The following is a 27,280-nucleotide window of genomic DNA, read 5'->3' as shown; positions in this document are numbered from 1 at the left end:
AGCTTGCACCTAACCGCATTTTTATCATCTATCCGTGCCTTCCCCGTATGGTTTCTCTTTCTCTTTACACGAACCAACCTCAACACGACAACATCGACACACACACACACCCACCCACCCACACACAACTATCCATCGCCACTCGATCGTGGACGATGTCTCCGGGTCACTCGTCTGACGCTTGGTGCAATCCTGAACCCCAACCTCCTCCTTTGGACTCCCAACTGACTCCCGATATTCCCTCCACAAAACCCTCCTCCGCCGTGTGTGCGTGTGTGTGTTCCATTGCACCGATCGCGCGCCGCTCTCGTGTGTGTGTGTGTGTGCCACCTTCCCGCCCTCTCGATCCCCCCCCCCCCCACCCACTTCACCGCCGGACACGCATGTGTGAACTTTTGAACCCACAAAATACCACACCAGGTGGCTTAACGCAACCTAAACAGGCTAAGTCCGTAATAGGTCTGTTCCGGCGCGAGAGTTCCGGTTCCGGCGGGGTCGTCATCGGCGGCGTGACTGATTCCGAGACATCGACCCCGGTGGCGGCAACCACACCGGTCGGGCGCGTCGCCGTCCCCAAGGACAAGCGTTCGGCCTCCATCGCCGGGTACATCACGATCGGCGACGGCGGAGAAGCGGCGGGCAACCCGATGCTGGATCCGCTCGGCATTTCGCGGGCCGGACCGCACGCGAACGCGTTCCCCGTTACCGCCAGCCATCGGCGTAACAATCGCCGTGGATCGATGCTGGAGCTAAGCGGGTAAGTGCGGACTAAAAGAAAATCGCTTGTTTCCCTTAGATCTTTCAACGCCGTTCAACTCTTTGCTCGGATCTGATCTTGCGTCAGTGACATGGAAATGGTGTTTGATGTTTTGTTTTTCTAAAATCGGGAGATGCATTTTCCCATTATATGCTAAATTTATAGAAAAAAAGGAAAATTTAGATTGAAAGATTTTCCCGGAATCGTAGATGATTCCCGATGGTAGAATAGATTTGTTTTTAAAAGATTTTCAAACCCCATTTTCAATAGAATTGGCATTAGGTGACCTTGATTTGATGATTAGAATTTATGATTATGATTTGAAACAAAATCATACCCAGATAAGTACGTCGATGACTTCAAACGGTAAGACCTCCTGGAGCTCCCGGATCTCTGGAGACCTAGAACAATGGCGCGATGAAGCCTTGCTGAGGTTCATCAATCAAGGAGATTTTCCTCTAATTTGTTTTTAGTTTTCAGTTATCAATAATTTTTTTACCCTTAAATCCTTACTTTAAAAAATGATGTGCTTTGCATGAGTATACAATTGGTGTAAAAGCAACCGGCAAGTTGCCCCACTATGTGTGCTGTTGCTTCTTATAGCAATCTCCTTCAAAGTATGGCTGTGTTTGTGCGTATGTGTGCGCGCGCGCGTGTATGTGTGTGTGTGTTTTTGAGTGTATTATGTATTAAGCACAGTAGGATATTTTACTATCTATATGTTGAACGTAGTTTGTAGTGCAATTAATATTTAACTACTGTATAACACACTATACTCAATCGTACTCTCTCGCTCACCTACACCACCGTCAGTCACATAACCACTACGATCTCCCGCTACGGTACGAAGGGAGACTCACCTACTCACCTACTTCAACTCCTACAGATGAAAACACACACTGTAACACATCACCAGCTATACTAACACATCGGGATGAGGAAAAAGCTCCCTAAACTAACACTAACACTCACTCACATTAACCTACCTTGCTCCCCGTCAGCAATACCAAATCCAAACATATTCCCCACAAATCCTCGTTCGATCCTGGAACTATGGCTGTAGCCAACTCTTGGTGCTCGATCTGTTAGTCATCGAGCCCTGAGTAATTCCTTCCTCTTAAATTCCTGGAAAAAATGCACTTTTTAAATAGTTTTGATTTTTTTAAAACACTTTTTTGTGTGAGTAACTTGTTATGAATTTTAAGTTATAAAAGTTCATTTAAAAACTTTTTTTTCTCTAGTATTCGTACTACAGCTTTGTTACAAGGTACAAGAAGCGTTGTTTGTTTGTAGAAAAATGTTTACTGGTTCTACCTGTTGGCGCCGTCATGCGTCATGGCGTATTTCAAATAAAAAAGGATGGAAAGGGCCTGTGTTCAAATCCCAGAAGCGCTGCAAAGCTCTTCACAGTGAAACCGTTTTCACCTGTTTGTTTCTCTCTCTTTTTTCTTCTTCTTCTTTCTACATTTCTTTCTTCTAGATAATGTGGCCTTAGCAAACAGTTTTCATCGGTAAATGTGTGCTCTTTAAAAATCTCTCTCGCTCAAACCTATTTAGCACAATTCGGATAGCGCACTACATTTTTGAAAGCTTTGTTCTAAGACTCTATTGTTTTTGATTTTCTGCCTTTTCTACCACGCTCAAGAGCCACGTGGTTCGCGCGATTCTGTCACGCTGTCAATGCGCAAAAATTCACGATGAAGATTTAGAACTTTATGTTGGGATAGTATTGTTTTCAACGTTTTTCTACTACAGTAAAGCAAACTGATTCCTAAAGTAGCAATTTTAATTTGCTGTTACGGTTTAGCATTTTATTACAAAAATACAGTTAAGCTTGTAGCCAATTTGTTCCATCCTTTTTTTCTCTGCTTCGATTATTGCACTTCAGTCTTTTTACTGAGCAATGTTTCCCCCTCAGAATACTGCTTAATGGAAGCTTTTTATATTTGTTTCGTTTGCTCAACAACAAACAACTAGACATTGCCGTTCTTCGGCGTGTGATCGGCTTACCTTTTTATCAATCCCCCTTGTCCGGCTTTTTTCCGAGCTACCCTACCGTTTCATATACGCATACGCATCCGTGTTGTTTGCTTCACTTGCCCGTACGTTTGTATCTGATGCTGGTGGCGTCACTGTTGAGCCTGTGCCTCGTATGCTTCCGTGTGCTTTGCACAATTGTATCCGTCAGTCGAATTTGGCCACATCGAGCAGCAGCAACGAATATTTCCCTCACTATTGTTTTTTCGTTCCCGGGTTTTTTTTAACAAAGCGGTGGATTTGTACTGCTATAGCTACAAAACTAGTATATAGATACTAGTAGCTTTGTTGTCGAAGATGAATAGAATAATTGACATTTAACTGTTGAAAATGTACTTTTGATTTTAATAATCTCTGACGTTAGTTGTTCATCAGAGAGCGTCCTTGTTTGCATAAATGAAGAAATAAAAAAAATCAGTAACAGGATCGATTACACTTACAAGAAAAACTGAAACATACAGTGACGGACATTAGAATAAGACTGCCCAGTTAAAAAATTCATTAAAATGAGTTTGTACTGCCAATTTTTGACATTTCTACAAAGTTTTTTTTGGCTAAAATCTGAAATAAATCCCCGTCCCACTCACGGCACTCACTTTTCGCTACTGAGATGCTTTTACTTTAGGTAAAAGTTAATAATAATGTTAATGTTATAATTATGTTTAATAACTAGAAATGTTAAATAAATAAATAATTATACTAAACAGTATGAAAAGGATAGTCTTTTGCGAAATCCAACCGCAAAAATGAGTGCCCATGAGTGAAGGGTGGGATCTTATTCTTGACTTATGCCGTATTTTTTTAAAATAAAAATTAGATGAAGATTTTAGGAAAAAATATCCTTTTTTGTTATTCGTTAGGGACGGCCTGGGAGAAAACCAACCTATCGTTAGATCAATTGAAAATTTAATTTGAGGTCCTTTTTATCATTCTAATGAAAATATAGCCAAATACATAGTATACAGTGTTGAACAGAACTTGGTTTTTTATTTAAGATAGCTTACAAAATATTAAAACACTCATTTTGAAATAGGAGTATAATTTTACATTTTTTTGACACTTGAAAAACTGCTCCATATAACATAACTGTATGAAAAACTATTGAAATTTTTTTTATTTCTTTCCTCGCTGCTGCAATAGCTTTAAACAACGTTCAAAATTACAAGTCATCTAAAATATTATTTCAATAAATAGTTTTTAATAAATGTAATTGAATTGAAAAAGCGACACTCACAAGCAGTGCAAGAAATTGATAGACAAAGCGAAAACTTGGCAAATATCTATCATACTTTGCGCCCGGGATAAGGCGAAATATCAGGGAGGAAATGCCTTGGTAATTTTTTTGTGAATTTATGTTTTTTTTTGGTATTTGTATTTCGTCAGCACATGCGGTGCTGACAATACGGCTTCAAGCCGTCATAATAAATAAATAAATAAATAAATAAATCTATCATACCTTGCTAAACATGGGTACAGAAAATCTAAAACCTTTCATTAGGGTCTCGAGGCAACATAGTTTTCGTAAAGGTAAAATAAAATAGAATATTGAAAAATATGGTAAAGTTAATGCTACAGCTAGCTAACGATAAGGCCCTTACATCACTATCAGGAAGCCAATATAGTTTTTTTTCTTTTACTTTCACCTTCTTTTTATTCTTATGCAAACGGAAAACAAATACTGCTAGTGATTCTTCTTTCAAATTTTGGTATAGTTGTACCTGGCAGAAATATCGAAACCAGGAGTTCATAAATCAGATATCAAAGTAGTCTTATACTTTTGTCCTTCGCTGTACATCAATCACTGACTCTTTACAACACCGTTACAACACCGAATTAGAATTGTACCTCTTTAAACATACAACAGGAAAAGAAACAAAGTACAAAAAAAAAACAGAAACACAACCTCAGTCAGTGGCACTGGCGTGTGATGAATCCGTTCCGTTGTTGGACGCGAATCGCGGAACCGCCAAACCGCCCCTTGAAATCCCATTCATCAAAACGACACTCACACACACACACACAAACAAACAAAAAAGTCAGCCCACCAATCCCACCATAAACAGACCTGCATGCGTCCATGGTTGGCGTTTGTTGTTGTTGTGTGGATGTGTTTTTTCTTTAAATTGTTCGTTGTTGTTACCCTTCCCGCAGGCTGCTAGTGCCCGGACGACGGCCAAGCCGGTACACCCTAGAGCCCTTCCCCGCTCCACCACTCGAGACGGACGACGAAAAACCGACACAATCCCAGTAGAGTGTAGTGCGTTTCTCTGTTTGGGAAATGCCGACCGTATGCGGAAGACGCGAAGTAGTAGTTTCGAAGCGATAAGCGTTCAGTGTAGAGCAAAGCATCCTTCACTCTCTCTCTCCTATTTTCTTCCCCCCAACGACTACATCCCACGTGCTCCCTGTAAAACCCTCACTCACCCAACCAACACTGAACTCCTCGGTACTCTTCCGCACTAAAGCTCGGAATGTAGCCACCGAACCGACGGTGTGACTGGCTCGATCCCTCAATCTAACCATCTAAACCCGCATGAGCAAACCGCATTCCAACTGGACGTGGATGATTGGATGCGGGGTGGTCCCACACTGCGCCACAGGCGTTACAGGCATGCTCGGACCATGTTCCTCGCTCGCAGCTCTTCTCGACGGCGTGGTGACGGTGACGGCTTCCAACACTGGTGCCTACTTCTTCCCTTCCCTGGGTTAGCTACACACTGGTTATGGGTAGAGGGTTTCGTGCATGCCAACGGGGGATTATGCCCGCTAATATTCGCGCTCTCGTCGCTGCATGGTTGCATGTTTAAAAAAACAAAACAAACCGTTGTACTTTTTGTGTTTAAATAGTTTGAATTTGCCGATGTTGTTGATAGGTTTGTAGGGCAAGCGTTTTGTGTTATGTGTGGTGTAGAGCGAAGCGTTCAGGTAGGTTTGCTCGCAATCGTAGTGTAGCCAGTGTAGTGTAGTGAGATAGAACAATTGTAGATGATTAGGTATAGTCCCTAGTAACGATACCCAAACAGTCGGTAATCCGTTTAAGCCATATAACGAAGCAACAACCGTCTTATTCTAACCCATCTCTAGTCTTAGCCGCTTACGGTCTAAGTACCGGTAACCGAACCCAACCAAGAAAATACCTATCAGGACGGGTAAACAGCAGCTTCCTTTCCTCACTTATGCCCTTCGAGGAGGTCACACGAGATATTAATTTCCCCCCTAGCAAACTACCGTGTTGTTGGACCTCATGGCACCTCCCCCTCCCCAAAGGTGACCTGTGTTTGGCTTCCTCTTCTTACAGAACGCATTTCCGTTTCTCTCTTCCCTTTCTCTTTCTTTCACCGCCACAGGTACAATACGACCGATTTTGACTTTAACCTTGTGTCCCATCGTCGTTTGTCGATGAAATGCTGGTATTTAACTTAATAATTTTGCCATTCCATGCTCGTTTCCCGTTACTCGTTTTAACTCGTTACTTCGCTAGTTTTGCATCTCTTACTGCTGCATCCCATCTATCTTGCTCACAACACCACCCACTGTGTACTAAACACACCCGGCCAGAACTAGCAGAACTAGCGTTTCTATCTCGTTCACTACTCTCACCACTATTACTACCACCTCTCTTGCTATCTTGCTTCACTGTTTAAGGTATCCGGTACGATGAAAAATTTAAAATTGTAATTATTTCAATCGGCAAACGACACACACACACACCCCAAAACTCACGAGATGTACTTAACTTTTGCAACGTGTTCTGATGGATAAAATGGCTCGAATTGCGAATTTAGGGCGCATTTTTCCCCCATTGAACGATTTGTTTCCCCTGTGCTTGCTAATCAAACAGACTACCTACCTACTAGCCACACCGATTATCTGACTCTTTTCTATCTCACAAAACACAATTTCCACTTCCACTAAGTGTATCAAGTATTTTTTTGGTAGTATTATAGATTAGTGATTAGTTGTTAGAGTTGGAGGCTTTTATTGTTCGGAAACCGTGCTGCATGCATTCTACGGTGTGTATTTGAACGTGTATTTCACTAGCATGCAATATGGAAATGCTTTCGAAAGTATTAGTTAGCGGGCGCCGTCGACTTCCCATTGGCTGGGCTGGGATTTTACATTTGCTTTGCTGCGCGATAAGCTAGAAACACACAGATCGGTAGCGAGTTGTAGTGCAGGCGGTAGTGCAGACGTGTAACGAGCGGTTGTGTAAGAATTGTAGGGCGATCCTTTGGTTGGTGGCTTGCTACTGTAGTCTCTGTATAACGTGCCTTACTTTGAACATCATGCTAAAGCGGTGTCATAACGCGGCGGGTCGTAGTTTGTAAGCGTGTAGTAGTTTCCAAACGCTCCCCGGGATCTCATCCGCGCACTGCAGACGCGGTTGCGGGATAATGTCCTTGGTGAGTGGTTTGAAACGGGGGCTGCAACTTGGTGCGGTTTGTAATCTAATCTTACTGGGGGCAGCAGCCGACAAACCCCCTATCTAATAGCAAACCAGATTAGAGCGTTGTTATGCTATGCATTTTTAATTAAACTTCTAACTATATGAAAAGAAAACAGTATCCGATCGGTAAAATATAATACAACATGGTGTAGAAATGAATGGCTTGTTTTTGAACCTTTTTATATGCATACTATTTACCAACACTCACATCATACACACAAACACACTTAAAAAAAACACGGCGAAAGTACAAAGGATGAAAGAAACCCCCTTTCGGTGTGCTGTCCGTGTAGCAAAAAAAAAGAAAATGGTGAAATATTCGTTTCTGTATGTTGTTTCTTCGCATGCATCTTTTTCATTTGAAGGCGGGGCTGTTTGTTTTCCCATTTTTCACCTTCACATTCCGATTCACGAAGGGTTCACAATCAAGCGCATCGTGTCTCACCTGCTTCGCCTGAAAACACGCTCACACATTTCTATCTGTATCTTTCACTTGGTGGGTGTATTCGATGTTTGATGTATTTTTTGTGTCAGGTTCTAGCAACATTTAGCATCACTACGTGCGTTGACGTATGCATTTTAAAACCGATAGGCTTTCATGCCATGAACATGCAGTGGCGGGGAATAGAATCAAACCATCTGACCTTTTAAAATCGTAAAATTTGGGTTGTGATGCCAATTTTCAGGATCAAAAACAAAATTATACTATTAAAATAATACAAGTTTTGTATAGCTCTGGGCATCCTTTATTCTATCTTTCAACCTTAAAACCTGATCTATACGAAGCGCAAAAATCACAGTTTTTCACACAAGTCCAGCATTGTTATATAAATGTTAAAAAATCGATTTATTTTTTTTTAATTCTTTCGCAATTATTTGGTTACTTTTTAACAAAAACACAATTCGGTTAGAGAGTAAAGATGTTAATTTTTGAATCAAATGAAAAATGGAATGATCACCTAGCAATAAGTAGAAGTGGATCGAAAGCAGTAGTTTAAAAATCGGATATTAAGATGGCCTTATTCTTTTGTCCGTCACTGTATATCTTAGCGAACCACTTACTAGTCGTACTGAACAGAAGTACCAGTACAGAACAACTTTTAACACCATAATCATATGGTTTGAGGCAGCTATGGTTAACACAGTAGAGATGTTGTAGTATTTGAGACAACCGATTATAGGAACTGTGAGTACAACAACATCTATCTCTTTTGATTTCTGAAGATAGGTAGAACCGTTTGTAGACAGGCAGAACAGGAGAACAGGATACCAATATAGGAGACGCTTGGTGGCATATTGCATGGATACATGGAACCAGTGCTTAGAAAACCCATCAATAATTTAACTAGACAAGATGAACCATGTTGTGCAAAATTGTTTTTCGATGTGAAAATCAATATATTTTTTTATAGTATCGGTTTCTTGAACAGAGGGACTCCAAACTGCCCCAGCAGTATTTCTAGTGGAATATTGCATTCTCGTTGCTAATATTGTAGTTGAAATTTTCAATCATACAAAGGAATTTTGCATTCAGTTAGAGGAAATCTGCCGCTCGACTGGGGAACTTTGCAATCAGTTGTATTTTGAGGAGATGATAATTAAAACAAATTGCAGTCAGCTGTGTTTTAACGGAATGGTAATTAATAAAAAAAACATGTTCAACCAATTTTTGAGTTGAGCCCGTTCAAATGTGGTAATGGTATAAAAAACGAACCCTTGATATTGTTCAATTTTCAGACTATTAAGATTGGACCAAACAGCCGACAGAATATACAAAGCTGATTGCAAAGTTCCGTAGTCGCGTTGCAAATCTCCTCTACCTGTATGCAATATTCTGATATTTATTTGAAAACTTCCCAAGAGTGACTGAGAAGTTATGTTTTAACTATCGAGACCCTGTAACATATTCTCCTGCAGCAAATACGTAAAATTAACCGGTCGTCAAGAGTCAGCCATGACCGTGACCATCATATGAATCAGCGAAAGACATTCTATCGTTATCGCCATCTAAAGTTAGTCTATTGTTTTCGATGCATACGCCATAATAGCGAGAAGATTTAAAATTAACGATTATGACACCATTTCTTTAAAAAAAAGACCAGGCGCCTCCATTGACATTAACACATCAGGGAGATTTTTTTTTGTAACCATGAAATTACTGATAAACATATTATGTTCATACCTCATTACTGTTAATTTTCTACGCTCATTTTCATAACATTCATTAATTATTTTCATAGTCATATTTTAATCTTTTAATTTATTCTGGGGGTTGCATTTATGGGGAATTCACCGTCATATTGTAAATATAGTCCCACTGTAGCTATAGTTTGTACAAATAAATTAGTAGTTTATGTAAATTGCTTTTTAAATTCCTCTATGATTTATTTGCTATGCTTTTAGTTAGATAAATAATTAGGTTATGTTTAACGGGTTCGCTTTCCTTGGAATTCTAGTTAGTAGTGGGCCACATTCGTTCTCTGTACCTTTTATTCCCATCGGTGGTAGTATACTGTTGCATTATGTCGTTCTTATGTTGCGTTGAATATAGTTGTCACCTTCGAGTCGCTCTTATCACACCGACACTGCCTAGCACCAGGGTAGCGTTCCTCCCGCTTGGTGGCATCATTCATCGGGTGCTTGGTGAAGAAACACTCTTCCAAATCGGCGCAAACCAATCCACGGCTAGCTAGGGCCAAACGAAACGCTCCACCTGGAAATTATTCGAAATCCTTCGCCTGCGTTTACGCTAGAGCTAGAGCAACACCACAATTATAAACTAGCGTTTATGTTTGGCGGTTTATGGTTTGCTTCGTACCATCGCGATCTAGTGATCGGTGATACGAACAGCAACACTTGGCCAACACTGCATCATTTTAGCTCCACTTGTTCACTCGTTCGCTCGTACGCCCGTAGACACCATCGAACCATGTAAATGCAGATCTATCATATACGTATTTCGTTTCTTTTTCTCTTCCTCTCTCTCTCTCCCTTTTTGTCCTCGCAACCCCATCGTTCGTTCGTTCCCAATTTTTTTTTCATTTGTCCCCCCCCCCCCCCCAACTGACCTTGTGTCCTGCATCCTTTTGTTGTTGATCTGTGCGATCTGTTCCGATGCGAAATCTCAACAACCTCGTTACGAATTCCCTTTATCTCTCTCACCCACACACCCACCCGACACACACACACCACTCTCAATTCCTTTCGTCGAACAACAGCGAGGCAATCCCAGAAGAAAACTACACCAAATCCCTCCCCGAGCGAGACAAGTACGGAGCCCGCCGAGCACCAGGTCTAATCAAAGCGTCATCCACCAACACACCGAAGTCGGCGGCCGGGCGTCGATCGGGCGGCCCGGTCAACCCGCAAACTACGGCCCTCCTGTCCGCCAGCTCGACCGATTCGGACGACGATGAGGATGAAGTCGATGGGCACCGGTCCGGCGATGCAACGCGCCGTCTAAACGGCGACGGAAACAACGACAACGACGAGGACGATGAGGACGACGACGATGAGGATGAGGACTGCGCGGACGAGCAGCACCCCATATGAGAAATATTCATCTAGGGTAGTCGTTCGCACTATCGTGGTAATCAACGGTGGCTCACCTTCGCGTGAAGGTCGCTTTACTGGTTGGCCGACCAAGCAAAATGCGGCCAGAAAATGTGTGATTGAGGTAGATTGCAACAACAAAAAACGCTTTAGCGCTTCTTCCAACTCGTTCCCCCGCGCATTCCGTGTAATCCGATGCCTTAGCGAAGGATGTAGAGAAATCGAGCGAAAACAAAAACCAAAAGGAATTGTGTCCGGTTCCGCACCGGTCTTCTCGCACAGCTCGTGAGGTACATCCGTCGGTAGCAAGAAGAAAGCAGACAAACCCCGGTGGCTAAATAATTACTATTATTGCAACATCAACTACTATTACTACTACTAATACTACTACTACTCCAACTACTATCACTACTCGAACGTTGTGTTATGTTGCTGAAAGTATTCGAAAGCATTCCGGTTTGCGTTTAGGTAATGATAGATGGGAGCCCCTCTCAGTACTGTCCGAACGGTCAGAACGAAAGGAAAAAGGGAAAAATCTGCACACCGTACTTAGTAGCTGTGAGCCGAGTCGGACGGCCGCAGAATGGACCGCAGCAGAATGGAGAGATAGTTTATTTTGGGAATTTAGATTTTAACGAAGAGACAGCAAAACAATCGATCGTTATATAGAAGATGTAGCTATAAGAGGGAGATAGAGAGGGAGAGAGAGAGAGAGACGGCGAGATAAGGGGAAAGGTAGAAATGTTTTAGTTTTACACATCATTTACAACTCACTAACGCGGGTAAAGTAGAATGAAGCAGAAGAGTGCAGAAGAATTTGGTGCTATTAACAAATGCAAGACCGCGGTGATACTGACTTTCCCCGGCACGATCGATAGGAACCCATCCTCCGATGTGTGTACTGGTCCACAAACTGTGTACTTAAATGCTGTGTAGCTAATTGAAACCTTCCCGGGGGGTTGCTTTCCCCGTGCCCGTGTATGGATGGGTTAGCAACCCAACCAAAACCCACCCATCCCCATCGAAGAATCGATTTTATCAGCTGCTAAACACAACGCTAGAACAATTTCAATGTAGCAACAATTTTTAAAACTAAACAATACACACACACACACACACACACAGTCACATTACGACGGATGGAGACGGCGTAAGTTAGCAAGCCAAAGTAGTCAGTCACCCATCAGTTACCAGTATCGACGTCTAGCTGAACGACCCCGTAACAGTAGCACGTTCCGTTGCAGGCGCAGGCGTTTAGATGCTAGATTCACTAGAAGTAAACGGAAATCGGCAGGAGCCTTTAACAAACACCCCCAAACGATACCCCTGAGTCGGTTACAATTTTAGTTCTGTTCCATCCGTTACCATCTGGATGATATTCGGATGACTATGACGATATCATTTCTATTTCAGGGTTTCGAATCATATCGAACAGCGGGATGCATCAAATGGATAGTGGAATATTGCATTCAGTTAGGGGAATTTTTCAACACGGCTGTGGAATCGTCACGTGACAAGGTTGACCCAAACACTTGAAAAATTTCACTACAAAGTTCAATAATTTCTTCTAACTAAATGCAACAATTCCATTGTATGGTTGCAACTTTCCACCCCAGAATTGCAATATCTCTTTATCAAGTTAAAACATCAGATCGGTTCGGTCCGGTCGCTTCCCCGTGCAAGGTAAAACCTTCCAAGAAAGAATGAGGTTGGAGCGTTCCACCGAGTGAATCAAAATTGTTCCACTGTACGATTCGAAGCCCTGCAAGTTAACGCTTCGAACTGTTTGATTGCCTTGATGTCACAAATGAAGTGCACCAAGCAACTTCTCTGTCACGTTACATTTCAGCCCCGCAGTAGCTACTCTAACGTGATGAGCCTACCCCAAAAGCGCTCCTGCTTCTGCTTTAGTTTTCTGCCGTTAGTTAGATTTAGTTGTGCGGATTTTAGCGTTTAGGTCAATGACACAACAACAAAAAAACAGAGGTATTATTACACGTCAGTATCGAAGCACATGGACACTAGGACACTAGCTTCTAGGGCACAATTATGTACTACGACTGGTGTGTACTAGATAGGTATGCCGGCAGCAAGTGCAAATTGTCGCATTATTAGTACTATTGCACCCAGTTTTAAGTGTTTTCTTTTGTTTTGTTTTGTTTTTTCCCTTTTCTTACATGTTCTTGATACTTAAGTATGTATTGTGTTTTATTGCATTTTTTTTTGTTGTCCTTTACTTAAACTTCCACAGGGTTTTCAATGACATTTTGTTAGTTCTTTTGACACTGTACTTAACTTTTTTCTTTCAATTAGGATTACAGTTAAACTATGAGGTAAAATATAGAAACTACCAGTTTATTGTTTCCTTTTGGTAAGGGCTTTAAAGCAAGAGTCGTCAGGCATCTTGGAGCAAAACGAAAAAAAGGTGAAACAAAAATCCAATCTGGCCAATACTTACCCGTGTAGCAGGGTCTAGTACCTCTATCCGCTCACCGTTCTCCTCACCAGTGGCTGTTTCGGCAGGTTTGAAGCGCAACAGCGTGAGGTGGGTGAGGTGCGAACAAAATAAAACTAAAACATTGTTACTAAATGAACCTTTAACGACGACTGTAGGTCACCATTTTACGGCATTGCATTGCACGTGTAGTGGCGGTATGAAAGAAAAAAAAATAGCAAACGCAACAATCTCTTTCCTGTTTCGAGAAGAGAAACGCTTTTTGAAACCCCAAGAGGCACAATACAACAACAACAAAATCCTTCCCCAAAATGCGCCCCGTTTCTTCCCCAACTGCTGGTAGAAATGCACCATTTAAAGAAACGTCACAACAAAATAGTAGAAACATGAGTTGATAGTGTGTAAAAAAGAAGAAGGATAATTACTTACGATCGTTGTTACGCTGTGAGATGTGAGAACAGAACTGAGAAAAAAAAAAACAAAAACAAATGAACGCTGAGTTGTTATACAAAGAATAATGAGAATGAGCTGAAGCACAAGAAAGTACTATTATGCACAACAAGAGATTGAACGATTGAACTCATTTTGCTACAGGAAGGAAGCAAAAGTAAAAAGAGGCCAAAACAAAATGGCTAAGAATGGGGAACAGAGGGAAAACATAACCACACAAACAAACAAACAAACAAAAAACTACCGTACGGGTTTGAGTTGATGTTTCGAGGATAAGAAAAAGCAAGAGAAGCACAGGGAAGCAAGCCGAACGAAACGATGTGAAACCTAATGGATCAAGAATAGATAAAAAGTAAGATTTAAAAATCAAGGGTTCAGTAGAAATGTTTAGCGAATGTGGGTAGGGTTAACAGTGTCAAGGGAAAACAGTGAAGTGTGGAGAGGAAGCTGAAACTGAAACGAAAAGTGTATAATAAAACAGACGGAGAGGATATTAAGAAACGACGCGAGCGTGTGTTTCCAATCGTTGCGCTGATCATGGTTGATTGTGAGATCAGGTAAGAAGAGCTGGATTGTGAGAACATATAAGAAGAGCTGGATGAAAACAGAAGGTTTGTATGAGGTTTGGTGTGCCTGGTATTAAGCACTACTAACCTTTAAATCTAAATTTCTGAGACAATCTATCAAAGCGACTATTCGCCGGTGTTCGGATGAAGAAATGCTTGAAAAGAACCGCTCATCCAGAACAAATGTTGTATTAAATTGTTTACGTATTACGTTCCTTGAAGATTGGAGACATTGAGCAGGTACCAACAGAACGAGTTGGCATCTGCTCTAATTTCAAGCTTTGAAATTTTTGCAAATTTTTGGTTAACTTCGGTGGTTTTTTTGTACGGTTTCCCTTTCATAAGGTCCCGAGTGTTGTAATGTTTGCCATTTGGGAAATGTAAACTTGTGGTTGGCAGTACTGAAGCTGTCAAAAAACGACTTCCGTGACGCTGCAGCAGCATGCTAGTAGTCAGCCAAATCAGCCATGTTAGTTCGATAACGAACCGTTGTTGAACCGACCACGCGAAGGAATGGTCGATTCGGAGATCTCCGCGCAGATTCCTGGCCTTGTCAGAGTTGCTTGAATCAGGCGGCTAACCTTTTTTCCTGGATAACCAAGAGAAGTTTTTAGCGGCGGACTCGCACTTCACTAACTCGGCGTGGACAACGGGAATGCCGTAGCTCGATCAGACGATTAACCTTTTTTCCTGGATAACCAGGAGAAGTATCTAACCGTGGTTCTTGCTTGGCTTGATTTCGCCTAATTCTTCCGACGGAGTGGGGAGACACCAAAGTGCGTAACCAATTTCCGGAGGGAAGGCAAAGGTGAAACTTTCCCGATTCTGTATGGATACCCAAACAATAAAACACAAGTTTCTTCGTTGAGGTTTGGATTACAAGTCAATTTTTATTCTCAAAAAATTCTGTCTTAAATAATAAAATTCCGTGGGAAAAAGAACATGAAATAGCATTACATCGATCTCCTTTTTCCTAATTCCGTATGCTGATGCGTTCGATCCCTGCCTGACGTCGGCTAGTGTAGGAGGTCTGTAATGTTACAATATCTGGCAATTGTTACCCTATCGTTTTATGACCGCGGGTGCATCGACCATCGAATGCATCGTGCATCCGTGGTTCAGATGCGTATGCCTATTTTCCTATTGCCTATTGCCTGCGCGTCGTTTATTCTATTCGTCAAGTTGGTCTTTCCTTCACTGTCCTACGACCGTGCCTTGATCTTTGCGATGGTCGTTTTTTCATGAAACTAATTGCGCAATGACAATGTATGCATTGTGTTCTAGTGTTAACCCTTTTCGGGCCATGTTCTTCACTTTCAGTTTTATTACATGGCTTGAGTCTATTTATAATTTTCATATCTCTGGATATTGTCCCTTTTTCGAGATGTTTTATGACATACCCTGACATGTTACCATAATTTCGTCTTTCTCACGGTATGAGGCCTCTCTGTGACTTAAGGTTGTTTTCTGTTGTATCTTGTGATACAATATATATTTTATTCCTTTTCTAATTGTACACGTCTTTTGTGCCCGAGCCTGCAACGAAGAGTGCGCGGTTTTCTTGGCGTCCCCAGAAGCTGTCAAGCTTCAACCCGTTTATAACCCTACGCTCACGTCTCCAACATCCCCCTGCTTTAATTGCGATAATCGCTCATCCAAACAGGCTGCTTCTTTAATCGTGCTGATCGACGTGGAGCTGCATCCGAGCAGGTCTGCTGAGAGTTGTCGTTATCAGGCTCAACATGTTCCGTAGTCGTCGACGGAACTAAAGATGAGGATGCCGGCTCGATACTTCCAGGCATGTCCCAGGCATCCAACAATACATGCAGTGGAAGCTGTGTTTGCTGACGGTCGTCCGCTGCATGTCGTATTCTAAGCTGGTTTACGTGGTATCGTAGAGACCTACCGCAGATGTCAATCATGTACATCACGCTTCCCAGACGATCAGTCACTACTCCGGATACCCACTCCCAGCCATTCCGATGGTATCTTTTCACGTAGACCTTGTCGTTTACGCAGAAATTCCTTCCGACGATAGTGTCATTCACCGCTGGTTGTCTAGCAAAATTACGAGAAGATGGTCGCAAAAGCTCGAGAGCGGTTCGAACTTTCCTATTCAGCATCATCTCCCCCGGCGATTTCTGCTCCAGCGTCTTGTTCGGCGTGGTTCTGTATGCCAACAGAAATTCATCAAGGGCCTCATGCATTCCACCATTTCCTTCGCGGATCTTTTTAACAGCTCGCTTAAAGGTGTCCACGAACCTTTCAGCCTGCCCGTTCGATTGCGGATGATACGGCGCAGTTCGCACATGATGGATACCGTTCTGTATGCAGAAGTCCCCGAACTCCGAACTGGTAAACTGCGTACCATTGTCGCTGACAATCGTCTCTGGCATACCAAACCGTGCACACAGTCCTCGTAATATCTTAACCGTTACTTGTGCAGTTGTATGCTTTGTCGGTATTATTTCTGGCCATTTGGAATACGAGTCTACTGCCAGAAAATAATACTCTCCCTCGATGGGCCCGGCGTAATCAATATGAATACGCTGCCAGGGAGCGGTCGATTTTGGCCAATCCACCGGTGCACAGTGCTCTGGAGACTTCGCTGCACTTGCACACGGTTGACACGTTTTAACAACGTCCTCGATTTCACTGTCCATCTTTGGCCAATAAACGTATCCTCTTGCTAGTGCCTTCATACGAGTTACCCCAGGGTGTCCTCTGTGCAAGAGCTTCAGCACTCGATCTCGCATGTTTGCTGGAATCACAACCCGTTCTCCGAATAAGAGGCAATTTCCCACAGTGGATAAGGCCTCCCGCCGTACGAAGAATTGTTTCAGCTCTACACTTTTCTCTTCACCCATCGGCCAACCATTCTGGACGAACTGGAACACCTTCCGTAACATAGAATCTGTTTGTGTACCACGCTCCAAATCCTTGAAATTCAACGGCAGGGCTTGAGTTGCACTCGTCACCAGATGATTCATATCATCTTCAAGCTGGATACTAGCAATAACGTAATCCTCTTCTGGCTTTTCGTGACGATTCATCAATCTCGAGAGGATGTCCGCATTGCCAAACTTGTCTGTCGCTACGTATTCTATAGTGAAATCGTAAAGAAGAAGCGCTAATGCCCAACGCTGAAGCCTGTTCGCAGTGTACAACGGAATTCCTTTACGTGAGCCGAAGATTCTGAGGAGAGGTTGGTGATCAGTTTGTAGCGTGAATTTACGTCCGAACAGCATGCGGTGGAACTTCGTCACAGCGAACACAATTGCGAGACCCTCGCGATCTGGCTGACTATAGTTCATTTCCACCTTCGTTAACGCTCGCGCGGCATGCTGGATAACCTTTACACGCCCATCCGGAAACCGATGACTGATGGTAGCTCCCAAACCTACTGATGAAGCATCCGCTGACACGATTATATCCTTCGACGGATCATAGTGGGTCAGAAGTAGGTCGGAACTCAAAATCTCCTTAAATCTCTCAAAAGATTTCTGGCATTCGGCTGTCCACTTGAATTCGCCTCCCTTTTGCAACAAAAGGTCTAGAGGATACCGCAGATCTCGCATCTGTGGTACGAATTTCCCATAATAATTTATCGCACCAAGATACGATCGAACCTCACTCAGCTGCGATGGCGCTGGCATTTTCAAAATGGCTTCTATTTTCGACGGGTCCGGTCGTAGGCCTTGCCCATCCAGCAGATGTCCCAGGTATCGTATTTGGGGTTTCAAAAAGGAACATTTTTCCACACGTAGCTTAAACCCAAACTCCTCGATCCTTGACAAAACAGCTTGCAGATTCTTCAGATGGCTTTTCACATCTGCACCACCTACGATGATGTCATCCATATAACCCGCAACACCTTCCAGCCCACTCAACATAGAGTCCACGATCTGCTGGAATGCACCAGGTGCTGTTTTTACCCCCGGCGGTAGTCTGTTGAAACGGTAAAGCCCCTTGTGAGTGTTAATAGTTAACAACTCACGACTTTTCTCGCATACTTCCACTTGCAGGAAGGCCTCAGCCAAATCGATTTGGCTAAACACTACCGACTTCCCAATGGCTGTGAAGATGTCTTGAGGAATCGGCAACGGGTACTGGTGTGGCTGAAGTGCGTCATTAAGACCGGTCGAGTAGTCGCCACAAATTCGAACGGTTCCGTTTGCTTTCCTCACCACTACAATGGGTGCAGCCCATTCTGAGGAATCGGTTGGTGTAATAATACCGAGACGCTCCAACCTTCCCAACTCATCTTCGACCATTGTCTGCATCGCATACGCCACAGGGCGTTTCGGGCGGAAAACAGGGTTAACATTGTCTTTCAGCTGCAAGCTTACTTTTACCTTGTCACACCGACCAAGCTCGCTGGAGAATAACGCAGGAAATTGTTCTAAAACGGCCGCACCAGCATCTTTAGTGGAACTTATGATGTTGCAGAAGGCATCAAGTGGCTGTTTCCACAATCCGAAAACATCCATACTGTCTGTTCCAAATAACAACAGGTCCTCTTCCACAACACGCACTAACACCTGCTTACGCCGTCCATTGACTTCCATAATACCTTTCCATTCTCCCAGCAGCTTGAGTGTCTCACCATTGGCCGTCTTGGCTGACACTGTTGCACTGTCTAATTTCGGACTGCCTATTTGACGCCACGTACCCCTCGATATTATAGTGATATCGGCACCGGTATCTAACTGCAGTTGCAACCTACGTCCGTTTAAAATTACATCTACGTATTTGCGTTTGGCCTGGATTTTGTTAACCGTTACCACCTTAACGTTTGCGTTGCGAGACCGATAGCGGAAACGATTACGGTTCGCCGTCTTACAAAATCCCTCCTTATGGCCTACCTTATTGCAGTCCTTACATGCGTGCGTAGCAAATGAGCATTCCCTCGCGAAGTGTTTATCACCACACAGCCAGCAACTTACTGCTTTTTGTTCTTTATCACGCACAGGATTGCTGCGAAAATCTTTGACGCTTTTCCTAACAGCCCGTACCTCCTGCGAAGCGGTAGATATCAGCTTGCTGTCTTGGCGCAGGTTTAGCAGGCGTTGAGATTCACCACATAGTTGGTCCAGCGTTATGTTTACGTTGTCTTCCATCTTAGAGAGCAACCGTACTCGAATATCGGCATCCGCATCTCCCTTGAGTCCACACACGTATAACAAACATTTAATCTCCTCCTCTGCAATCCCCGCCAACTTAGCTTCCACGACCTTTTTATTAACACGGCACGCGTACGCTCGGTACTCCTCGTGTGACTCTTTCACCATCTGCAGGCACTTAAACCGTTTGCACACGGTAGATTCGCGGTCTCCAAACAGCTTTTTCAGCTTCTCCACGGTGGTGGTGAAATCGAAATCCTTCGGCTGTTTTGGCATGATGGAGCTTATGTAGCGCTCGTGCTCCGCTACACCTATCTTCCGAAGAAGAAGACGAAGCTTTGTTCCATCATCCAACCGTTTCGCGTCATCCAGGAATAACCCTTCATATCGAACAAACCAGCCTTCGAAGTTTGTTTCCTCTGTATGATGAAATTCCTTGATCTGTCCGGCGATGGCGTCTATCGCTTTTTCAGGACATTCGCTGTCCTTTGCCTTCATCACCGACATCACGCTGTTCAACAGCTGCTGTTGCTGATTTAACATTTGCTGCTGCTGCTTGAACATCTCGACGATCCATGCCGCGTTCGGTTCTACCGGTGTAGTCATTTTATATAACTCGTCGCCACTGTTGTATCTTGTGATACAATATATATTTTATTCCTTTTCTAATTGTACACGTCTTTTGTGCCCGAGCCTGCAACGAAGAGTGCGCGGTTTTCTTGGCGTCCCCAGAAGCTGTCAAGCTTCAACCCGTTTATAACCCTACGCTCACGTCTCCAACATTTTCCTAAGACAATATTTGTCGATGAGAATTTATCCTAAACAAAGATATTTAGTTATTTAAAGTTTCTCATCTAACTCTTGCATACCTGTCAGTTTAGCTCAATTTTATTTTGTCGCGTTCGCAACCATTCCCATTAGCACTCCTGTTCCCATCGCCGTCGTTTTTAGTCTAGCCTGGGGGTAGTTGTGAAAAAATCACCAATTTTCAACACTGCCCTATAAACCGATCGGCCATACAAACCCGTCTCCGTTGATCGGGTTTATCTCATGCAGCGAACAATACTAGCATTTCTGCGCGCTGTACAAGCCATCATTCCCACTGGCGCACCTTTTCCCATCATCGCGAATCGCCGGCGTCGTTGTTAGTTTTGCCTTACAGTAGTGATGCAAACACGCGCGTATTCAATCCCGCGTTATAAACGATCGGCTTTCATACTGGCCAGTGCTGTCTGCCCAGCACTTTGTGTTGCCCAGGTGCCCATTTGCTGCTACGGGTAAAAAAAAAGTCAAGGAACCCTCTTCTGGGTGGTGGTTGGTGCAGTTTGGGAAGCATTTCTATTCGATCCTTCGATACAATCGTAAACTGTGTACTATTAACAGACCAAACCATGTGCGTTGCATTGCTCACGGGCAAAGCTGGTCTCTGGAAAAGGAATGGGAATGGGAATGGGAATGGGAAGAAAACAAAGCTAGCTTAAGATGGAAATGAAACTACATTTCTATGCAATTGAAACAGTGGCCGTGCAGTGCGCTATTTATTGTCCTTTTGATTGAAATGAGTAATGGTCTAAAGTAATGGTCCATGGCTCCTTGGCCATCTCGTTCTCTTCGTTCTGGTTGGTCGTTGTCTATTTGTTTGCCGAGCGCTTGCGTCGTACCGTGGTCCGAAATACAGCCGGATCTAGCACATTGTACGGGGGCTGCACTCGTTGGTATAGCGGCGCCCTCTTCGGTCTTGGCATTTCGTCCTTGTCCAGTAGCAAATGTGGAGCCAGCACCAGAAATAGCTGTTCAGCCCACCCTGGCAGGCCACAGCTGGCAAAGGCTAATTGCCAACATGGTAGCCCGAGATGCACGATGCACATGCGTAAGTATGTGGTGAAGGAGTCCGCCAACAGAGTCCACTTTAACGATCCCATTTCCAACAGATAAATTTCCGGACGGGTTGTACCATGCGTCTTGTACACCAGAAAAACGAACCCCATGTCCCCTATGCAATCGAGCTCGAACATAGTTCCCCCCGGTCCGTCCAGGTCGAGGTTCCGGATGTGCGTCAGTTTCGGTATGTACAGGTGGCCTACACGTAGTTTTTCGCGCTTCGAATACTTGTAAGTCCAGCTCGATTGAAACCCATCGGTCGACATGTAGAAACGCTTCATATCGTCTGGCATAAGTACTCCGTTCTTGTTTTCCCAATCCGTTAGGTCTGCCGTTTTGCATGGTCCATTTTCATCGATCGTCACATTGCTCACTCGCGGAAGCTTGTTCAGCGTCTTCTTCAGGCCAATCGTCAGGTGCTGCAGGAACGTATCATCAGGACGGTTTCCGATCTCCATTTTCGACAAAATACGGAACGGGGAGAGGCACAGTGGAAAAGCGTGTCTGTTGCACACTTCAGCTTGATAAATAATGATTTCAACGCATGCCTGACTTTTACTTATTAATTATTCCAATGGAAGGAATGGTTTCCAATGTGTGCTGAGATGTGTTACAATTTAATTTTTACAACTGTAATTTTCTAATGTCGTCGTCTAGTAGGCGAACAGAGATTTGCCTGCCGAGTTTCTCATGTGCAATTTGAGACAGAAGGTCATAACAACATCAACACAAAACACACGCTCCGCTCCATTCAGTTACCGAATGCACGAAAGAAAGCTCGTGCGAGTGATTTGTTTGCTGTACATCCTGCCAGCCTCGCGACAACGCGCTGTACATGGCGTTCCACAGTGTTGGCCCCGAAAAACGAACCCTGCGGTGCTCATCCGTCGCGTAGTGAAGTGTGCGTTTGGCAGAGTAGTTCCGCAACGAACAGCATCAACCGTTGCCTCTTCCACTCGTCCGGGAAGTGGCCGGAATTAATATAGTGCTGGAACGTTCTCCTGAAGACACCGGGAAAGGCCGTCATCGCTGTAATGAAAGCCACGTTCGGGATGTTGTCGTCACCAGGGGCACGCTGTGGGTTGAGCGATTGGGCAATGCTCAACAGCTCCTCTTCGGTTACTGGATCCCGCTCCGTGTCCCGCTGACCGGTCAATCCTTCAAATGTTGGCCACTCCATAGGCAGCCGGTCCGGAAAGCGTTCCCCGACGGTTTGGCGAAGCTTGCTGGAGTCCCATTGCTGCAGCGGTTCAGGAAGCTTGTCTGCACAGGCCTTTTTGCTGCACTTGACCGCTTGGTCAAACGCCGCCCTTGCTGCAGTATAGGCCGGCCGCCTCTCGTCGCGTTGCTCCTCCGTTCGGGCTCTCCTCAGCCTTCTCCGCATCCCGATGTACGTCTGGCGTAACTGGGCAATCTCGTCGGTCCACCAGCACACCGGTCGTCGTGCCCCTCTGACTGCCGGCAATCGCGGCATTGCTGCGTCGCAGGCAGTCGTCATCGCCTGCGTCAGCTCATCCGCCATCAGGGTGCGATCATGGATGTCTAACCACTCCATCATCACGACGAACAGCTCCTTGTTGAAGTATCGAGAAGCCCACCTGATCTCCGTTGCCTGCTGCTCTTCATGCCCAGTGCTTGTCTGCGCCGCCGCCGTCGTTCTTCCAACCGTAAACATGTTCGTGTTGTGGTCGCTCGGATTTTCGTCGCACACTCGCCAGTCACGCTCGATTCCCTGCATGCAGCTGGTTCCGTGCCGTAGATATAAAGCTGTGCTCCGATTACAATACTAACGAAACTTCTTCGCTTCTCGCACAAGCCTGGAGATCGGATGATGAACTGTCGCGTTGCGGTTTAAGATTGCAAGTGAAGTTTGCTGACAAATATAAGGGTCCTTTTATGCTAACAATGTTAATGGTATTGGTGCAGTGTGTTAGTGGGATCCTACGTGGGAGGCTGTACCTGTTTAGGTACGCGTCGCGTTCGTCCTAACTAAACTACGCTTGTCTAAGCTTCGATTTATTTGGACATGCTGGGTACTGTAAATGTTTTTCCTATCTTGTACCGAGCTCGTTAATTGTGCCTCCTAACTCCTTAGCTGCATGTTTATTGGACGCGTGGGTATGAAATGATATTTTAGGACACACCCGACGTTTAATGCAGGCGAGCATTTTCGCCTTAAGGACGCGTTTATTTAAGCCAACGACGACGGTTCCAGACGATAAGTGACATTGTTCTTTTTTATTAAACTATGTCGTTGCCTATGGACATGCATAGACAATGAAACAACCAATGTTAATTTATATGTTAACAACAGTGCATCTGTTTTTTATATTGATCCATACGATCCCCACATTAAGGCCGTCACCAGCTAAGAGAAAGCGCGATTCTTCTTTCGATCCTTCGATCCCCCCCCGAAAATCGTCGTATCGTTCTCTTCGTAGTTTGTCGTGTCTTTCTTCTCGTCTCCGCTGTTGTTAGCCGCCGTACAACTCGCCGCCGCTCGAAATCATTGCGTGCCAGCCAAGGTCGCTACAATAGTAAGGATAGCTAATTCGTGCGTGGCTATGTTCGTGTTCGTGGCGCACTTGTTTAGCGAGAGAGAGAGAGAAAGAGAGAGATTCAACCGGTTCCCGTCGACCGATAGAGTTTCTGTTATATATTTTCCTTCTTCTGCATTTGACCAAGTTGTGCAGAAAGCCAGCGTTTGGAAAACAGAAAGCTACCAGCACCAGTGAAGGCACCGAAGTACACGTTGCACAAACAACCACATCATTCCCATTGGCATTCCTTTTCCCACCGCCTTCGTTGTTAGTCCTGCCTGGCGGTAGTTGTCCACACATCGTGCGTATTCAACACTGCCTTGGAAAACGATCGGCCATATAAACCTGACCGCGCTGGTCGGTGTTATCTCATGCAGCGAGCAACATTTGTAGCAGCAGTACGCGTTGTTCAAGCCATCATTCCCATTGGCACTCCTGTTCCCATCGCCGTCGTTTTTAGTCTAGCCTGGGGGTAGTTGTGAAAAAATCACCAATTTTCAACACTGCCCTATAAACCGATCGGCCATACAAACCCGTCTCCGTTGATCGGGTTTATCTCATGCAGCGAACAATACTAGCATTTCTGCGCGCTGTACAAGCCATCATTCCCACTGGCGCACCTTTTCCCATCATCGCGAATCGCCGGCGTCGTTGTTAGTTTTGCCTTACAGTAGTGATGCAAACACGCGCGTATTCAATCCCGCGTTATAAACGATCGGCTTTCATACTGGCCAGTGCTGTCTGCCCAGCACTTTGTGTTGCCCAGGTGCCCATTTGCTGCTACGGGTAAAAAAAAAGTCAAGGAACCCTCTTCTGGGTGGTGGTTGGTGCAGTTTGGGAAGCATTTCTATTCGATCCTTCGATACAATCGTAAACTGTGTACTATTAACAGACCAAACCATGTGCGTTGCATTGCTCACGGGCAAAGCTGGTCTCTGGAAAAGGAATGGGAATGGGAATGGGAATGGGAAGAAAACAAAGCTAGCTTAAGATGGAAATGAAACTACATTTCTATGCAATTGAAACAGTGGCCGTGCAGTGCGCTATTTATTGTCCTTTTGATTGAAATGAGTAATGGTCTAAAGTAATGGTCCATGGCTCCTTGGCCATCTCGTTCTCTTCGTTCTGGTTGGTCGTTGTCTATTTGTTTGCCGAGCGCTTGCGTCGTACCGTGGTCCGAAATACAGCCGGATCTAGCACATTGTACGGGGGCTGCACTCGTTGGTATAGCGGCGCCCTCTTCGGTCTTGGCATTTCGTCCTTGTCCAGTAGCAAATGTGGAGCCAGCACCAGAAATAGCTGTTCAGCCCACCCTGGCAGGCCACAGCTGGCAAAGGCTAATTGCCAACATGGTAGCCCGAGATGCACGATGCACATGCGTAAGTATGTGGTGAAGGAGTCCGCCAACAGAGTCCACTTTAACGATCCCATTTCCAACAGATAAATTTCCGGACGGGTTGTACCATGCGTCTTGTACACCAGAAAAACGAACCCCATGTCCCCTATGCAATCGAGCTCGAACATAGTTCCCCCCGGTCCGTCCAGGTCGAGGTTCCGGATGTGCGTCAGTTTCGGTATGTACAGGTGGCCTACACGTAGTTTTTCGCGCTTCGAATACTTGTAAGTCCAGCTCGATTGAAACCCATCGGTCGACATGTAGAAACGCTTCATATCGTCTGGCATAAGTACTCCGTTCTTGTTTTCCCAATCCGTTAGGTCTGCCGTTTTGCATGGTCCATTTTCATCGATCGTCACATTGCTCACTCGCGGAAGCTTGTTCAGCGTCTTCTTCAGGCCAATCGTCAGGTGCTGCAGGAACGTATCATCAGGACGGTTTCCGATCTCCATTTTCGACAAAATACGGAACGGGGAGAGGCACAGTGGAAAAGCGTGTCTGTTGCACACTTCAGCTTGATAAATAATGATTTCAACGCATGCCTGACTTTTACTTATTAATTATTCCAATGGAAGGAATGGTTTCCAATGTGTGCTGAGATGTGTTACAATTTAATTTTTACAACTGTAATTTTCTAATGTCGTCGTCTAGTAGGCGAACAGAGATTTGCCTGCCGAGTTTCTCATGTGCAATTTGAGACAGAAGGTCATAACAACATCAACACAAAACACACGCTCCGCTCCATTCAGTTACCGAATGCACGAAAGAAAGCTCGTGCGAGTGATTTGTTTGCTGTACATCCTGCCAGCCTCGCGACAACGCGCTGTACATGGCGTTCCACAGTGTTGGCCCCGAAAAACGAACCCTGCGGTGCTCATCCGTCGCGTAGTGAAGTGTGCGTTTGGCAGAGTAGTTCCGCAACGAACAGCATCAACCGTTGCCTCTTCCACTCGTCCGGGAAGTGGCCGGAATTAATATAGTGCTGGAACGTTCTCCTGAAGACACCGGGAAAGGCCGTCATCGCTGTAATGAAAGCCACGTTCGGGATGTTGTCGTCACCAGGGGCACGCTGTGGGTTGAGCGATTGGGCAATGCTCAACAGCTCCTCTTCGGTTACTGGATCCCGCTCCGTGTCCCGCTGACCGGTCAATCCTTCAAATGTTGGCCACTCCATAGGCAGCCGGTCCGGAAAGCGTTCCCCGACGGTTTGGCGAAGCTTGCTGGAGTCCCATTGCTGCAGCGGTTCAGGAAGCTTGTCTGCACAGGCCTTTTTGCTGCACTTGACCGCTTGGTCAAACGCCGCCCTTGCTGCAGTATAGGCCGGCCGCCTCTCGTCGCGTTGCTCCTCCGTTCGGGCTCTCCTCAGCCTTCTCCGCATCCCGATGTACGTCTGGCGTAACTGGGCAATCTCGTCGGTCCACCAGCACACCGGTCGTCGTGCCCCTCTGACTGCCGGCAATCGCGGCATTGCTGCGTCGCAGGCAGTCGTCATCGCCTGCGTCAGCTCATCCGCCATCAGGGTGCGATCATGGATGTCTAACCACTCCATCATCACGACGAACAGCTCCTTGTTGAAGTATCGAGAAGCCCACCTGATCTCCGTTGCCTGCTGCTCTTCATGCCCAGTGCTTGTCTGCGCCGCCGCCGTCGTTCTTCCAACCGTAAACATGTTCGTGTTGTGGTCGCTCGGATTTTCGTCGCACACTCGCCAGTCGCACTCGATTCCCTGCATGCAGCTGGTTCCGTGCGGTAGATATAAAGCTGTGCTCCGATTACAATACTAACGAAACTTCTTCGCTTCTCGCACTAGCCTGGAGATCGGATGATGAACTGTTGCGTTAAGGTTTAAGATTGCAAGTGAAGTTTGCTGACAAATATAAGGGTCCTTTTATGCTAACAATGTTAACTGTATTGATGAAGTGTGTTAGTGGGATCCTACGTGGGAGGCTGTACCTGTTTAGGTACGCGTCGCGTTCGTCCTAACTAAACTACGCTTGTCTAAGCTTCGATTTATTTGGACATGCTGGGTACTGTAAATGTTTTTCCTATCTTGTACCGGGCTCGTTAATTGTGCCT

General features: G+C 44.9%; 2 protein-coding genes across 20 annotated transcripts in view; one reads left to right on the top strand and one right to left on the bottom strand.

Moving 5' to 3' along the window:
• The window catches only part of LOC118514514 (sodium/hydrogen exchanger 3), a 61,086-nt gene extending 46,884 nt beyond the window's left edge, over window positions 1–14,202 (top strand). For 16 of the 19 annotated variants that reach the window (XM_036061475.1, XM_036061474.1, XM_036061462.1 and 13 more), the window contains 2 exons: window positions 421–757; window positions 10,460–14,202. In XM_036061475.1, coding sequence (XP_035917368.1) covers window positions 421–757; window positions 10,460–10,793 — 671 coding nt within the window. In that variant the 3' untranslated portion in view covers window positions 10,794–14,202. Of the gene's footprint in view, window positions 1–420; window positions 758–4,945; window positions 7,401–10,459 lie in introns of those variants that run through there. The other 3 variants (XM_036061478.1, XM_036061479.1, XM_036061480.1) reach the window with 3 other exon arrangements.
• Window positions 14,203–15,898: 1,696 nt separating this feature from the next.
• LOC118509992 (uncharacterized protein K02A2.6-like) lies at window positions 15,899–19,993 on the bottom strand. The gene has a single exon (XM_036051375.1). It carries the CDS (start codon window positions 19,991–19,993, stop codon window positions 15,899–15,901), a length of 4,095 nt encoding a protein of 1,364 aa, XP_035907268.1.
• Between the last annotated feature and the right edge of the window lie 7,287 nt (window positions 19,994–27,280).

This window comes from Anopheles stephensi, chromosome 3 (genome assembly GCF_013141755.1).
Source record: "Anopheles stephensi strain Indian chromosome 3, UCI_ANSTEP_V1.0, whole genome shotgun sequence".
Taxonomy (NCBI): domain Eukaryota; kingdom Metazoa; phylum Arthropoda; class Insecta; order Diptera; family Culicidae; genus Anopheles; species Anopheles stephensi.
The sequence above is the reverse complement of the archived record's forward strand: the minus strand, read 5'-3'. Positions and strand labels throughout refer to the sequence as shown.

Coding starts and splice junctions, on each gene's coding strand:
- LOC118509992 (XM_036051375.1), bottom strand. CDS start 19,993: ATGACTACACCGGTAGAACCGAACGCGGCATGGATCGTCGAGATGTTC.